Raw genomic sequence first — 16,056 nt, forward strand, 5'->3', positions numbered from 1 at the left:
AACGAGGGATTGAGAGCCCCTTAAATAGAATCCAAGAATAGATCAACGATCAAGATCAACCTTGATGAATAGTTATGATTAAATAGAAGATTTAGTTAGGATGGAAACTTCCTTGTGCAGGTGAAATGAACTGTTTTAAATCTGAGTGTGATAAGTAGTTAATTGAACTTGTCATAAGTGTGAGAGCAAGTTAACTAGATTGATTCCATTTTCGAGAAGTAGTTCACTCAGAGTTTCCATTTAGAACTAAAGAGAGGATTTTGAAGATATTATTTAATTTAATAGGTGAGATATGACCTCACAAATACATTTTTCATTTAATTGAATAATCTAATTCAATTAATTAAAGTGGACATAATATTAAATTAAATATTTTAATTCCCTATACATTAGCCTTAGGATATAATTTAATTTAATTAAAGTATAAATACTTTAAATTAAATTAAATCTTAATCAATAGGTTTAATGTGACTAATATGAGTCAATACTTCAGGAATTAAATAAATAGCATGATTAATGCAAAATTAGGGTTTTTTGCATTTGACAATTAAGTCAAGTAGTGACAATCGGAATGAGAATTTCCTAATGAAATAGGACATTAGGGTTGATCATAATAGACCAGAATTGGTGATCATGGCAATGTGCCAATTTTGGGTTATTACATTTTGCCTCTCTTTGAATGAATGTGTGAGCAATACGTTCAATTCAAAGAAAATTAGAAAGCATGATGTGAAGATCAATAAGTAAGATTGGTTCCGAATTTGATATCACGAAGACCAATTGATGAGCTTTTAAGGACCATCTTCAGAATGGAGCTTAATTCTAAGGAATCCAAGTAGAACACCTAGATACCTGAGTTGATAAGCATTTAAAAGATTTTCTTCAAAACGAAGTTTAACCTTTAAGGATCTAGATAGAGCATCTAGATACTCGAGATTGATAACATTTAAAAGATTATCTCTAGAACATATCTTAACCTTTAAGGATCCAAATAGAACACCTAGATACCTGAGATTTGATAAGCATTTAAAAGATCATCTCCAGATCAAAGCTTAACCTTTAAGGATCTAGATAAAACACCTAGATACCTGAGATTTGATAAGAATTTAAAAGATCATCTCCTGAATGAAACTTAATCTTTAAGGATCCAGATAGAACATCTAGATCTTTGAGGTTTGATAAGCATTTTAAAGACTATCTCTAGAATGAAGCTTAATCTTTAAGGATCCAGATAGAACACCTAGATACCCAAAATTTGATAAAAGATAGCAAGATCAAATTATGAGTAATAGAATAATCCCTAGAATGAGGCTTGATTCTCAGGAGTCGAGGTTTAGATTGACCCGATACTTGTCCATAGAACTCTAATAAGAACTACTATAAAATATGATCAACTGATGACAAGATGAAATAGATGAAAAAGATGCTAGATAGAGGAGAACAAGATGGCCCAAGTGATGTCATGCCCCAACTAATTAGGACATAAGAAGGGAACATGATGCCCCAAGCGATGAAGATTCAGATTGATTTGAAATTCAAGTTCAATGATGTAATCATACTGCCCCCTCGGGAGCGAAATCGAAAGATGACACACCAAAAATATGATGTAAAGCAATATGTTGAGAGGGATAAAAGAAATACAAGATTCAACAAAATGTAGAAGAGATCAGAACGATCATCAGAAGATTCAAAGTCAATTCAACATGCTTTCAAGGTCCAGAAGACTAAGTTTGACCAAAAGTTGACTAGAATTGAGCATAGTTGACTTGAGTTGACTTTTTCCAGAATAAATTTTGAAAACATGAAGAATTTTGAATTGAGAAGATTCCAACAATCACAAAGTATCAAAAAATTTGGACTGCACAAGCGTTCAATCGCATCAATCCCAAAATTTTAAAATGCATTTTTGAGCCACTTAAGTGTGTTAGATTTCGAATTTGATCCCGAAAATGAATTTAGAACGGTCAAATTAGCTAGGGGGTGATTTTTGCACTAATCAAAGCACTTTGAAAAATTAGGTCAAACCTTATATAAGGGCCCAAGGGGTCATTTCCAAATCATTTGAACCTTTTGTCTTTAGTGAGTAGGAGCTCTGAGAGGAAGATGGCAGTCAATGTAAGATATCATCATTTTGAGCACTCCCAATGACACTGCTGGCCAACAGACTACAGACCTCCGGTGAGTGGTCAATAACTTTGCTTTTTACTTTCATTTTCATGCATTTTGAGGTCATTTATTGCATTTTTAGCATGTTGTAGGAGGTCATCAATAAGTTTTTATGTGAGACCGTCCTTTCTCGCTAGAAGCCAATCTCTTCTTGCACGAAGATTCACCAACCTTGTATTTCTTCGTGTGCCTTAGTGGGAATTCTTGTGTGGGAGATACCCACTTCTCGCACAAGAATCATGGGAATTTGGGCAAACTTCACTCAGGTTGTCATCGCCTTTCGTGTGAGGACTTGATTTCTCGCACAAAGATGCACAATCTCGCATAAAGAAATGAATTCTCGCGTGAGGAAATGAATCTTCACATGAAAATTTGGGACAACATGTAATTTAAAACTTGCATTTTTTATGTTTTAGGTTCGATTTTTCGTTTAGTTTGTCATCATTTTGACTTTTCAAGTGAGTACTGACTATTTTCACATTGTTGTTGTTCATCTGTGCAAGAGGTATTCAGTGATGTCATATTTAGATCACATTATCCACCATATGGAGCTTTGTTGTGGAGCCTTGATGCTGCAGACATGGCCCATATTGATAGATTGGGTCTCACTTCTCTATGCCAGATCCCAGTAGTGCTAGTGAATCATGACTTGTTGACAACTTTGGTGGAGCATTTGCATTCAGAGACAAACACCTTCCACCTACCCCAAGGAGAGATGATCATCACCCTTGAGGACATCTATAGGATTATACATATCCCCTTCCATGGGCCAAGAGTGGTCTATGACACAGTGCCCCGGACAGGTACAAAGACATTCTGTGCCATCTTCCAGAGACAACTAGCGATAGGACGAGCCACACTTGGGATGAGCTTGTTCATATATACAGCCATACACATAGGTTGGTTTCAATTTTGGCTATATTTATCAACTACTTCCTAGTACCAGATAGAGGACAACATGGGTTAGAGTGTGGATGGGGGGTCATGCTGTAGCATATGCTTGATTCTCCCGAGCGATTGAAATGGGGCTAGTGCATGTTGGTGCATATTTTCTATGAGATGCATGAGATCATTTATCATGAGCAGAAGAGAATGGACGCTAGAGTTTATGTTCTTCAGATCTAGGCATGGGAGCACCTGCCTATTACATGACCCATTTTTGAGGATGCTTGCAAGCCTACAGAGCTATACATATGTAGATATAGGGGGCAAATCACCTAGGTAGGTCTGGGTAAGATGGATCATTGGAGGACCCGTCTTGATGACCTGGTCTCCATCATATGGCGGCCTTGGCAAGAGACAGAGGATTGAGATGAAACTCTAAAAGAGCTAGGTTGGATGTTCTACTCACGGCCACTCGTGGGAAAGACCACACAGATCATTAAGAGGTTTGCTATCACATGGGTGCGAAGGTAGTATGGGTAGCCACAAGATGTCTCCCAAGAATATTGTGCCTATGCAAGGGTAGCTTGAGACCTGAAATGAGGATGGCCAGCGAGATTAGATGTTGGACGATCTATGATTGATGTGCGCAACCTAGTTGTGGCATAGTGGGATTACCTTCCAGAGGTATTAGATGCAGGGTGATGCCAATATATTAGGCATATCTTATCAGTCACCTCTTCCCATGCTTCACAAATCCCTTAGGGGGAGGAGCACAGGCTCCACAACATGCACCAATATAAGGACCTGTATAGTAGCCTGCACAGTAGCAGTAACAGCCACAAGGTCCACTACCATCGGTGAGATAGAGGGTGCAACAGTTCTAGACTCCTCCATGACATATGGGGTCAGACCTAGGTACAAGAGGTAGTGGTGGGGAGTAGAGTCAGTGACAAAGGCCGAGGACCAAGGAACAAGCACCTGAGATGCTCGACAAGGAGATGCAGGAGCAACCTGCTATAGGATCTCAAGATGCATTGTGGTAACAGAGAGAAGAGATCCGCTAGGCCTCTTGACAGATTGGAGAGCTATAGATATAGATGGTAGTGAGAGATGCACAAATCATTGAGCAGGATCAGGATATCCAAAGATTGCGAGAGTAGGTTCAAGTAGGTGAGCGGAGGGCAGAGATGCTCCAGGATGAGGTGAGATTGTAGATGGCCCGAGTGGCCTATTACTTTGCATCTTACTCTACAGTTGTGCATGATAAGGCTCAATAGGTGCCTCACTTCTCATAGTATGCATGAGACTCCGGAGGTGCACGCCCACCAGTGAGACTAGACATGCCGCCTCCTCCTCCTCCGCCACTAGGAGGTGATGATGCGGTTCAGAGCTAGCCACATGATATGCTTAGCATCGATTTTGATTCTGGCTATGTATCAATTGGTGTGGCAGCAACATTTTGTATCATTTTTTATTGATAGTGCTCAAGTTGTGCTCCTTTTTTTGTATTAAGACATTCTTTGAGATATATATATATATATATGAGATTTTGAGCTAAGTAGCATTATGTTTATGTCATTGTCATTGTCTTTTCCTTTGATGTACATGAGATGCTTATATGATGATTATGAGATGTGAAATGCGATGTAATGGATGTATGTTTAATATGATGTGAGTTGATTATGTAATGTAAATGACATGAGTGTATGGATGTAATGCATATGGAAATGAACTGACACCTCATGAAGTGTTGTATGTTTTTGCTTGATAGTGATAGGTATCGCCTCAAGCGTGTGAATACAAACCAAAGAACCAAACACTTGTACAACCATGAAGAATCTTGATACATTTGAAGAGATCCATAATCCCCCATCACAAAGGATGGAAACAAAGTTGCAATTGAATCACGTGCTTATGCAAGTGAAGTATGAAATGCAAGACTATGTTAAATGCAACCCTAGGTCTGGTTACCAAGCCTTGACAATTTATCATTACTGAGCATAGGACAAAATCCCATATGTCATACAATTCCTACTAACATTGCAATAATGGGGATATGAATAGGACATATGTTATAAGTTTGTCGGGATTAAATGTAAGCATTCGAGGCATAAGAAGCCAGAATGACCAGAACATTTGTCCCTTTTATTGTAGCAAGTTAACATAAGAATCAGAGTATAAACACCAGGATGACCAGAATGTTGCTTGCATGGTAGACACACCAAACACACAAGAGATCCATCTTATGCTAAGTATGTAGTAAGTATTCAGTTTGCAATGACCCTTGCATTCGTAACCTGAGACAGAAGTGTGCTAGGTATACTTGCAGTGACCCATACGTTCACTTATCAGGACGAGTATCAGTATTTACTATAACATGAAGAGCTCACTCCAATAGACAAGGAGAAGAACCAATGTTATTGATGTATTTGTATAAAAGGAGTCGAGGTACACCCAGCCATCCAATATGATATGGAAGCTCTTATAGTGGACACCCCTCTTATAGGAATATGTCAGCTATTTGGAACTAAACCATAGACAAAAAGAAAAGAAAAGATCATGCCCCTAGTCATTACTTCTCTAGTAAAAAATAACATCATCAAGTTGCTTGAGAAGACATAATAACGCAAAAACAAAACAAACAAAGAAAATGCTCAGCATATCCAAACAAGTATGTCATTTTGAATTCAATTTTTGTCATGGGATTGATGTCACGTGTCAATGTCCAAAACATGAATGAAAGAAATATCTTCAGTAGGGTGACAACAATAGACAAGCGTAGTCAGAATGATAGGTGACTGAGGTCAAAGATGAATCTTTGAGGTGAAGAACCTAAAGAAGATTGAGCGACAGTAGACAGACACAACTAGAATGACTAGTGACTGACGGAAGTGAGATCTTCCATAAAGAAATTTTGAAATGTGACCCGAGCAATAGTAGGCAGACACAGCTGAAACAATTGGTGACTGCTGTGAAAGAGATTCAATGATACAAATCTTGACAAAGAGTGACACTAGCGACAGTAGGTAGACATATCTAGAACAATCGGTGACCATTGCAAAAGAGATTCTATGAGGAGAATCTCGAAAAGAGTGACACTGGTGATAGTAGGCAGACACAGCTAGAACGACTAGTGACTATCGTGAAAGAGATTCTATGACACTGAAGGGGAACACCCCTAAGTTATGAGAAGAATCAATCCATGGATACATGAGCAGAAAGCAGGAAAAGCAATAAAGCAACTGTACAAAATGCTAGAAGATGCCCTGCGAGATGGAGCATTAGGAACAAGAGGCACTTGTTTAGCAGGTTTTCACCTTCTTGGCAAAACTTCTCTTTTTTTGCTACCATGATGCCTATTTCTAGGTTTTCACCAATGACACTTTTCTTGTTTTTCAATTTTTTTGTATTTTTCTCTTTTTGATTTTTTTTTTTTGGATTTTTCAATTTTTTTGGTGTTACCAAAGCGCCTATTGCTAGGTTTTCACTAGGGTAACAATTTTATTTTTAGGACTTTTTCTGATTTTTATGATTTTTTTAGGACATATAGATATGTACAAAGAGCTACTAAGATCAAATCAACTATAAAACTGCTTCAGGTGGAGAGTGTTGACAGGTTCTTCGAGCACTTCTCCCTTGGTTGTAGAAATTTGGTAAGCACCGGATCCATAAACTGCAATAATGACGTAAGGAACAAGCCAATTTGGTTCAAACTTCCCTTTTTGGACTCATTGTTATTGATTCTTAGGGTTCTCTCTCAGGATGAGATCACCCAATTGGAAGTCACATGGCCTAACTTTCTGATTGTTTCTTCTTGACATTCATTGTTGATAAGCTTGTAGATGATCACATGCCACATGTCGACATTTATCTAGTAGCACTAGCTCTTGAAGCCAAGCTATCCTATAATCTTCATCAGTAATAAGGCCATTCATAGAAATTCTCAAGGTAGGAATCTCAACCTCTAGTGGGAGCATAGCATCTGCTCCATAAACCAAAGCAAAAGTCATCATACCCATTGGAGTCCTAATGCTTGTCCTATATGGCCACGAGGCTAGATTAATCTAGAGGTGCCAGTCTCCCCTAGATTTGCTATCTGTGCAGTGAAAGATCTTGAGGATTGCCTTATTGGATGCCTCAACCTAGCCATTACCCTAGGGGTAATAGATAGAAGACCAATGTTGTGTGGTTTTGAATCATTTGCATAGTTCCTTGAGGTCTTTATTTTTGAATTGTCCTCTAGTGTTAGTAATTATTGAGGAAGGTACACCATACTTGTAGATGATGTAGTTTGTGATAAAGAGAGCTACAGTTTTGCCATTGGCAACTATGAGAGGTACTGCCTGTACCCACTTCGTGAAGTAGTTTGTAGCTGTGATAATGAGCTTATGTCCATTAAAAGAGGTTGGGTGAATTTGTCCCACCAAGTCGAAGGCCCATTGTTGAAAGGCCACATTGTAGTAGAGGGAATCAACTCTTTGGTTGGAGCATAGATCAGATTCCCATGAAGTTGACATTGCTTGCAGGACCTAGCGTACTTGATAGCTTCTTACTCCATTTTAGGCCAATAGTAACCAGCTCTAATGAGTTTGCAAGCTAGTGTCAAGCCATTTGAGTGAGATCCGTAAATGCCCTCATAAATGTCAATTAATGTGCATTTGGACTCTTCAGATTCTAAACACCTAAGGAGTGTTCTATCAAGACCTCTCCTATATAGGTCGTCAGCAATAATGACATACCGTGAAGCATTACGGATAAGGTAATGTTTTTTATTCTTGGTCAGATTGTTCAGAATGGTTTGATTATGAAGATAGGAATAGATGTGATTGTAGCAGGACGAGTCTTGTCCTATAATAGAATAGATCATCCTAGAATTAGGGGTGTCATAGGTTGGGTAGTGTAATGCTTCCACCAAGAACTCATGTCGAAGATCATTTTCAGGTATCTGTAGCAAGGAGGCCAAAGTAGCCATAGCATCAGCTGCTTTATTATCTACTCGAGGAATATGTTGGAAGGTGATGTGTATGAAATACTTCTTCAAGTCATCAACCATGCATTTATAAGGAACTAATTTCTCATCCTTTGTTTGATACACATCATTAACCTGGTTGATTACAAGCTAAGAGTCTCCAAAGATGTCTAACTGATCTACTCTCCATTCAGCTACAATTTTCATGCTATTGATCAAAGCCTCATATTCAACAATGTTATTTGTACAAGGGAACAAAATCTTGTATGCTTTGGGAAATGAATATCTCTGTGGTGTTATGAAGAGTAATCCAGCACTAGATCCCTATTGTGTAAGAGGCCTATCGAAGAACATGACCCATGTTTGGTGTGTGAGTGTCAGAATCGACTCATCAAGGAAATCAATGTTCATTGGTAGGAGACTCTACATAGGTGCATCTGCTAGCTAATTTTCAATTTCTTGTCCCTTGATGGCTTTTTGTTCAACATACTGGATGTCAAATTTGCTGAGTATCATGACCCATTTAGCCAATCTTCCTATGAGAGCTGCCTTACTGAGCAAGTACTTTAGTGGATCTATTTTAGCCACGAGCCACGTAGTGTGGGCAAGCATGTAGTGTCTCAACTTCTAGGAAGCAAAGACAATTGCCAATCAAGCTTTCTAAATGATGCTATAGTTTCTCTCATAAGAGATCAGTGTGCAACTTAAGTAGTAAATAGCTCTCTCCTTTTATCATTGTCCTCTTGAGCTAATAGAATTCCTAGATATGTTTCAGTTGCTGAAATGTACAAAATTAAAGGCTTCCCATAGATAGGAGGCATCAATATTGGTGGATTGCCAAGATATTGTTTGATCTATGTTAAGCTTTGTTCACAATCCTGACTCTAGTTAAATTTCACACCCTTATGTAAAGTCTTTGTGAAGGGTTGCGATCTATCTGCCAATTGTGAGATGAACCTATAAATAGATTGGAGCCTTCCTTGTAGACCTCTCATCTGGCTAATATTTTGAGGTGGAGACATATCCATAATTGCTTGAACTTTCTCTGAATCCACCTCAATTCCTTTTGCAGAGATGATGTATCCTAGCAACTTTCCTGATGTGACACCAAATGCACATTTCTTAGGATTGAGCTGAAGACTGAATTTTTCATGCAATCTAGGATGAGTCCCAAATCTTGTAGATGAGTATTGCATTTTACGCTTTTGACCAAGGTATCATCAACGCAGTCTTCCATGGTCTTATGCATCATGTCATGGAAAATTTTAGTTACTACCCTCTGATAGGTCACACCTATATTTTTCAAGCTAGATGGCATTACATTCTAGCAGAAAGTTCCCCATGCATATGTAAAAGTAGTATTCTCCTAATCTTCTAGCGCAACTTTTATCTGATTATAACCAAAAAACTCATCCATGAGTGACTACATCTCATAGCTTGTCATCATGTCTACTATCATATCAATGTTGGGAAGTGGAAAATCATCCTTAGGAAATGCCAAGTTGAGATCACGGAAGTCAATACAAACTTTGATAGATTTACTAGAACAATGTTGGATATCCATTCAGCATAATCAATTGCACGAGTGAATCCTACTTTCAGAAGTTTCTCTAGTTCTACTTTAACGAGCAATGCAACATGAGGATGCATTTTCCAAAGTTTTTCTTTAACTAGTTTGATGCCTAGTACAATGGACAAATGATGCATAATAAGATCAGGATCTAGTCTTGGCATGTTAGAATATGTCCAAGCAAAATTTATCTTCTTCTCTTGGAAGAAGGAAATAAATTCCTTCCTTTCTTTAGGGGACAGTGATTGTGCCAAATGTATCATATGAGGATTTTCTTCTATACCCAAGTTAATTGGCTATGTTGGCTTTATCAACACTGATGATCTCTCTTGAAAGTGACTTGGAAGTGCATCAAATATCTCATCCGTGGGTACCTCAGAGAGGCTTTAACCTTTGGATGTCTTTTATGTTTACTTTTTTGGCTTTTGACACTGCCATAATGTGGTTTTCACCATCATAGCTTTTGCAATTTTTCTTTTTAATAGTATGAATGAGATATTTGATGTTAGCTTCAGTCATGTTGATGCTCTATACATTGGTGGAAGACATTACGAGTTCGACAACATTTAGGTAGCAGGCAAGAGCATAGTCATTCTAGAACATGGGTACTTCACTAGCTACATTAAGGTTCTAGTCTATAAGCTTAGGATGTGTGAGTGAAAGAGCAGTGACGGGTTCAATTGCATTCATGGTGTAGTCATTAAGTGCTTAGACCAACAATTTGAGACCTACGATGACTTCTTCCACAAGTGTGTTTGAATGCCTCTGAGTACTAACATCGGCAATTAATGACTCTAGGAAACTAGTTGGATCAAACCCATTTGACCTAACCCTAGAAGTTTCACCCACTTCGATTTGGTTTTCATAGACATGAACTTGGTCAATGTCTTTATCAGTAGTTGCTTCTGAAAGAGAGTCAAACTCATATTCTTTAGAATCAGTGCTACATGGTGAGAGATTGTAGAACTCCCCAACAGTGATAGGGGCATACTTGTCTTCATCCTTTGGGTTCTTACACAAGTACTCAATACGTAATGACTAACTAGACTCTCCCTTTTTTGAATGAGCTTTGGGTTGATTATTATTGTCCTCAGAAGAATCACTAGTATCATCCACAGTGCTAACACGTGGCACAAAGTCATCCGGCTCAGCAAAGAATTTAGCAAGATCATGAGGGATATGATAAGGATAGGGATCATCATCATTAGATTGTTCATCTTGAGTATCTGAATTGGCTTGTGACTCATTTCCAAATGAATTCTCAGGTTTTGGTATGAATTTGTTAGCCCCCAAATGAAAGGGAACCTTCTTAAAGCCTAAACCAGTTGTATCATTGTTTCTAATTTGAGCTATTACTTTGATAGGATCAATTAGGTCATTGTTATTGCACCCAATAGGGCCATTTCCCTTGTAGCCAAAATGCTTCATGAGCCTAAGACCAGACCCATATTTCTCAGGGGTGATCTCTCGAGCTTGCTCTATTAAGTCTATTGGAGTCTTTTCTCTATAAAGCCATGCAACAATGGCTCTATTTTCACTTTGATCCTCTAGGGGAACTATAGCCTTGACAAAAGTGCCAGTATACTTGATTTGAGGTGTCAACACAAACAACTTCTTTTCCTCTAAGGTTCTCCCATAATGATGAGGAGACTTTGGAAGAGATGTTAATGACAACGCTGGTTCAATATGGTACTCCCCCATGCTATTTTCTTTTAGCTTGAATGACTGCTTGATTTGTTTCAGCTTGTTGTCATGATAATCAGTGGATTCCCTGTTAGTGGGGACAAAATTTTTAGCAGCTTTGAGCATATTGTAGGTATATCTAGTAGTGGCAGGAATAGTAACTTCAGAGCCATGAAACAGAAATTTGATGCATTGGTGGTATGTGGATGGCACAGTGTGCATCTCATGTATCCATGGCTGTCCTAGCATAATGTTATAAGACAAGGGAATGTCAAGCACTTGACAGGTGACATCCCTTTCTATAGGAATGATGCAAATGGGTAAGACCACATGACCTAGAGACTTTCATTCAACTTTTTCATATGCTTTGATAGTGATCTTGCATCGAGGATCAATAGAGTCCTCATAATAATTCAATTTTTTAAGCAAAGTAGCAGAGACAATGTTTAGGCAATCACCATTATTGATGAGTACCCAACGAACGCATGTTTGATGTATCATGACCTCAATGTGTAGAGGTTGATTGTGTGGGTGACTCAGTGAGTTATCATCCTCCTTAGAGAAGGACATAAAATAAGTTGAGGTTAGGTGACCTACCATGGATCCAAATTGCTCAAGATCAAGATCTTGAGGAATGTTTTCCTTAGTGAGGGCTTTGTCCAGAATCTACTTGTGAGTAGGCGAGATTTTAAGTAGCTCAAAGATGGAGATTTGAGCATTAGTTCATTTCAATTGATCGAGAACACTATAGTGGGTTGTTGTTGAGTTCATTGTGAGTTTTGCACCTCTTCCAGATGGACCAACAAGGACTTTGTCTTTATGTTGTTCAAGATTGGGAGTAGAAGGAACAAGGCCTTTGAGCACCAACTTGGAGCAAGAGTAGGTAACAACATTAGCACAGTGTTGCAAAGATGTGTTATCCATTGTGTTGGAAGTAGGGCCCCTCAAGACAAATGGTGTCTTGGGTTTATCATTATCTTGTTTTCCCTTAATGGTAATGATGTCGCAATATTCAGAATCCATAGGTTCAACCATGTTAATCACATTATCGTCATTAGAGTATACATAACTAACCTTGTTGTTGGGTTTTGGTTTTGAGCTCTCTCCTTTCTCATAAGCTGGGAAAGGCTCTTTGAATGCCTTGTGATCTAAGTTCTTGTTATGTCCATCCACCACAAGGTCACCAGTATCAATCATGTCCTAGACTTTGTGGCACAAGTTTATGCAGTTGCTAGTTTTGTGACCCTTATTTTGGTGATACTCACAGAATGAGGTTTCATTCCACCATGGTGGGCATGGTTGCAGATCATAGGGGTGAGAGTTGTCCAATGGTGAAATAAGCTTGTGTTGTAACAATGTTTTGTAAACCACATCCAAAGGTTCACCTAGGGGTATATACTCTCACTTAGGGCATGTGGCCCATGAGTTTCTCGGTTTGTTTCCAGATGTCTTGTTGTTAGGAGGAGGCTTCTCAGCATTTTTGGCCACATTGAGACCATCTGTGAGATTAAATGCTACCTTTGCAGGTTTGGGAGTGACATTGTCAACAACCCCATCATGTACAATTTCTCAGTTCTTGTTGACATATTTGGTTTTGTCCTTGTTTGAGGTAGAGCCTTGTTTTGTGTCCTTTTGAAGAGTGATTTCACCCTTCTTGACCATAAATTCCTCTATGCAGATGGCCTGTGTGATCATATCTTCAAAGGTATGTGAACCTTGAAGTTGGACTCTATACCTGAAATTAGGTAGGAGATTATCAGTGAAGATGTCAAGCTTTTCCATTTTTGGAATCTTGCATGAATATTTAGTGTATAGTTGTCTCCACCTTTGGGGGAATTTGAGGAAGTGCTCCCCAGCTTTCTGCTTAAGGTTACATAGATCTCAAATATTGACAGAGTGTTGAATGTTATGAGAATATTGCTGGACAAACAAGTTGTCCATTTTGTCAAACGTCTTGATATCCAGAGGCAAGTGTGAGAACCACACCAAAGCCTGACCACCTAGACTTCCGACGAATAAACACATGAGATATGTTTGGTTATGCATAAATTCCATAGATAATGCCCTGAATTCCCAAAAGTGATCTTGAGGATCAGTGGTTCCAAAGTATTTGTCATACTTAGGTAGTTCTACTCCTCTTTGGAAAGGAGGCATGTCTATGCTCTTGTCAAATGGAAATGGACAAAGAGCGTCTAAGGTGTATGTTTTAGTGGGTTTTTCTTTCTCTTGCATCATTTGAGCTAGTTGGTCTTGCATAATTTTTAGTTGTTTTTGGAGTTTGGAAGTATTGGTTTCTTCTTTAGGCATGATGATGGTTTCCACGTTGAAATGAGAGGGTAGCTTAGTTCCCTCTTGGGAAAGTTGGAGAAAGTAATTTTCTTTCTCTTCATTGAGTAGAATTCCCATGACCTTTTGAATTTTTTTGTCTCTTCGACATTTTGCTATGTGTTCAGGAAGTATTTCCACCTCTTACTATTCCTTATCAGTGTCATGGTCTTTCTCTTTGTCATTCCTAGGTGGTTCTTGATGTTTGTTGTGACTACCATGTTCAGGTTCACGATCAGTCATTATACGAATGTGTTCAGTTTTAATACGTTGTGATTCAAAAGGTCCTTTGAAAAGGAAGTCTGAAATTTCGTTCAAAGATACGAGACCTCTACTAGTCTCAGGATCGTCTTGATACAAAGGGTTCCTAGTTTGTCACAATTTTATGGAAAATGTTCACTGGACTCGAGGTGACCTAATGGGTGAGGAAGATCATGAAGATGCCTCACTAGATGAACTAGATGCAGACTGTGTAACAAAAGGAAGGTGACCTCTTCCATGATTATGACCCCTAGCATGACCTCACCTAAGTCTAAGAGGATAAAACAAGTTGTCGCTCCTTGTTACGACAATCATAGACAAGGACAAGAAGCAAGAACTTGGACAAGGACTGCACTAGAACTTAGTCTCAATAGGAAAAGATAAGAGTGATGTATACTAATGCACGAATCATCTGATTTGAAGGCTAGGGCAGCCAAATATTATGACTATCGTAATGCAGAGTATGACAAGCACTAAAGAACACGAATCAAGACAACTAAAAGATGAGACTAGTCCAGGTATGGATCACAAATCTTTAGCTAAGCTAAATGTCATTGTTTGGGGACTATATATAGATAGAGAAGGGACAACTCGATGCAAAAAGTAGATAGGGTATAGAGCACAAATAGCTCTAATAAACCAAAATGATAGTTCGGACTCAAGGTCTCATGCAAGAATCCTCTAGGGGCCATGCGAGAAAGTTTATAGGACTGTGCAAAGACTCAGAATAGCAAGAAAATTTTGCACGAGGATGTGCTCTAGGGCACGCGAGAAAGTGAGCAGGTTAGATGACAAAACAAGGATATAGCTACAAGATCTCACACAAAGACTTGCAACTGTTTGTAGGAGAACCTATATAGTGTCATGCAAGAAAATGACAGCACACAAGGACTTCACTTGAGGACTTGCATAATTGTGTGCAAAAATTAGGACCAGATTGACAACAACGTTGGATTGCGAAGAGATTTCTTGATTGTTTAGATAGATTGGATAGATTAACTGAACTGATTTGTTGGACAGACAGTAAGATTAACTCTAAAAATTGTTGGACAATGTTTAAGTTTCAACCAAGGAAAAGTGTTTTTAAACAAGACATTGGGAAGCAAGCAGTAGTTGAAAACAATCCAACCAAGGAAAAAACAACTTAGATTGATGGGGGGGTCTTGACCTTTTATTTTTTTTAGACAGGTTTGGACTGTTTATGCCTTGATAACAAACACGCTTTATCCCTAGAAACAAAAAATGGTAGAGAAGGAAAAACCTTTGTCCCACATCTTATGCGCATGCGTGTACCTCACACAATTGTGTCACCCCCTAGAGGGCACCCATGTTTTTGGTATATTAAAAGGACTCAATATTGTACACTGAATGAGTGCCCTTGTGGCAGGGGACAAACACATATACCACCTTCCAACATCTAGTAGCATGTCTATGGTGAGTTCTATAGGAGAGATTATTCCCCCTCCTTGCACAAAGATTATGCCTCCTTTTGGAGGTGAACCAGGTAGCTTCTAATTAAGAGGTTTTAACTTGGCTTTCATTCAAATTAATCCCCGATGGTTTCACAAGCATAGTTGAGACTAGCAGCTCATGCCAACATCTGAGAGTGTACACACTTGCTTACCAAGATTGGGGCTGGCACCGACCAGTGCAATAGATAGAGCTTCCCCTTGATAAGTGATATCAAGAATCGAGGAAAAGAAATTAATCTAACTTTGGAGTCTTTCACTCTACAAAGCATCTTGATTATAGTGAGTTGGAATATCCAGCGAAAGGAGTGTGCTCACTTGGGTCATTCCCAGAGGTTGGATCATTGCGGCAGACCCTCTAAAGGATTGACTCGGACTGGTGGTTCAAACATAAGGGTCAAAGTTTCTAATTTTCCTCAAGGAGAAAGAGCATACTCCTCTACCTTACTTTCTCACCCAAACATGCAGAACAGGTTAATTACCAACTTAGCTTAATCAATCTAGACTCATTCTTCCTAAAGATTTTGGTTCCCTTGAAAGAAAACCATCATCTCATCATAGAAAAGAATTAGCACTAGAGAACCACTAAGTTGCTTGCCTTCTTCAGAATGCCATCTTTTAGAAGCGTCTAGGTTTTTGATTCACCCTTGGTCATGACTTCCAAGTGGTAAAGAGCATAATCCCCTATTTTTCTGTCTTGCACCCTAGGAAGTTCACAAGCCCTAATT

At 38.8% G+C, this 16,056-nt stretch overlaps 1 protein-coding gene across 1 annotated transcript in view; it reads right to left on the minus strand.

The window, feature by feature from the left end:
- The window catches only part of LOC149551721 (uncharacterized), a 59,170-nt gene that overhangs the window by 12,147 nt on the left and 30,967 nt on the right, over nucleotides 1-16,056 (minus strand). Inside the window, exon 3 of the mRNA XM_089790126.1 lies at nucleotides 3,786-3,867. Within this exon, the coding sequence (XP_089646252.1) occupies nucleotides 3,786-3,867 (82 nt within the window). The remainder of the gene's footprint in view (nucleotides 1-3,785; nucleotides 3,868-16,056) is intronic.

Source organism: Cupressus sempervirens, chromosome 6 (assembly GCF_028749045.1).
Source record: "Cupressus sempervirens isolate cs-2001-9-10 chromosome 6, ASM2874904v1, whole genome shotgun sequence".
Taxonomy (NCBI): Eukaryota; Viridiplantae; Streptophyta; class Pinopsida; order Cupressales; family Cupressaceae; genus Cupressus; species Cupressus sempervirens.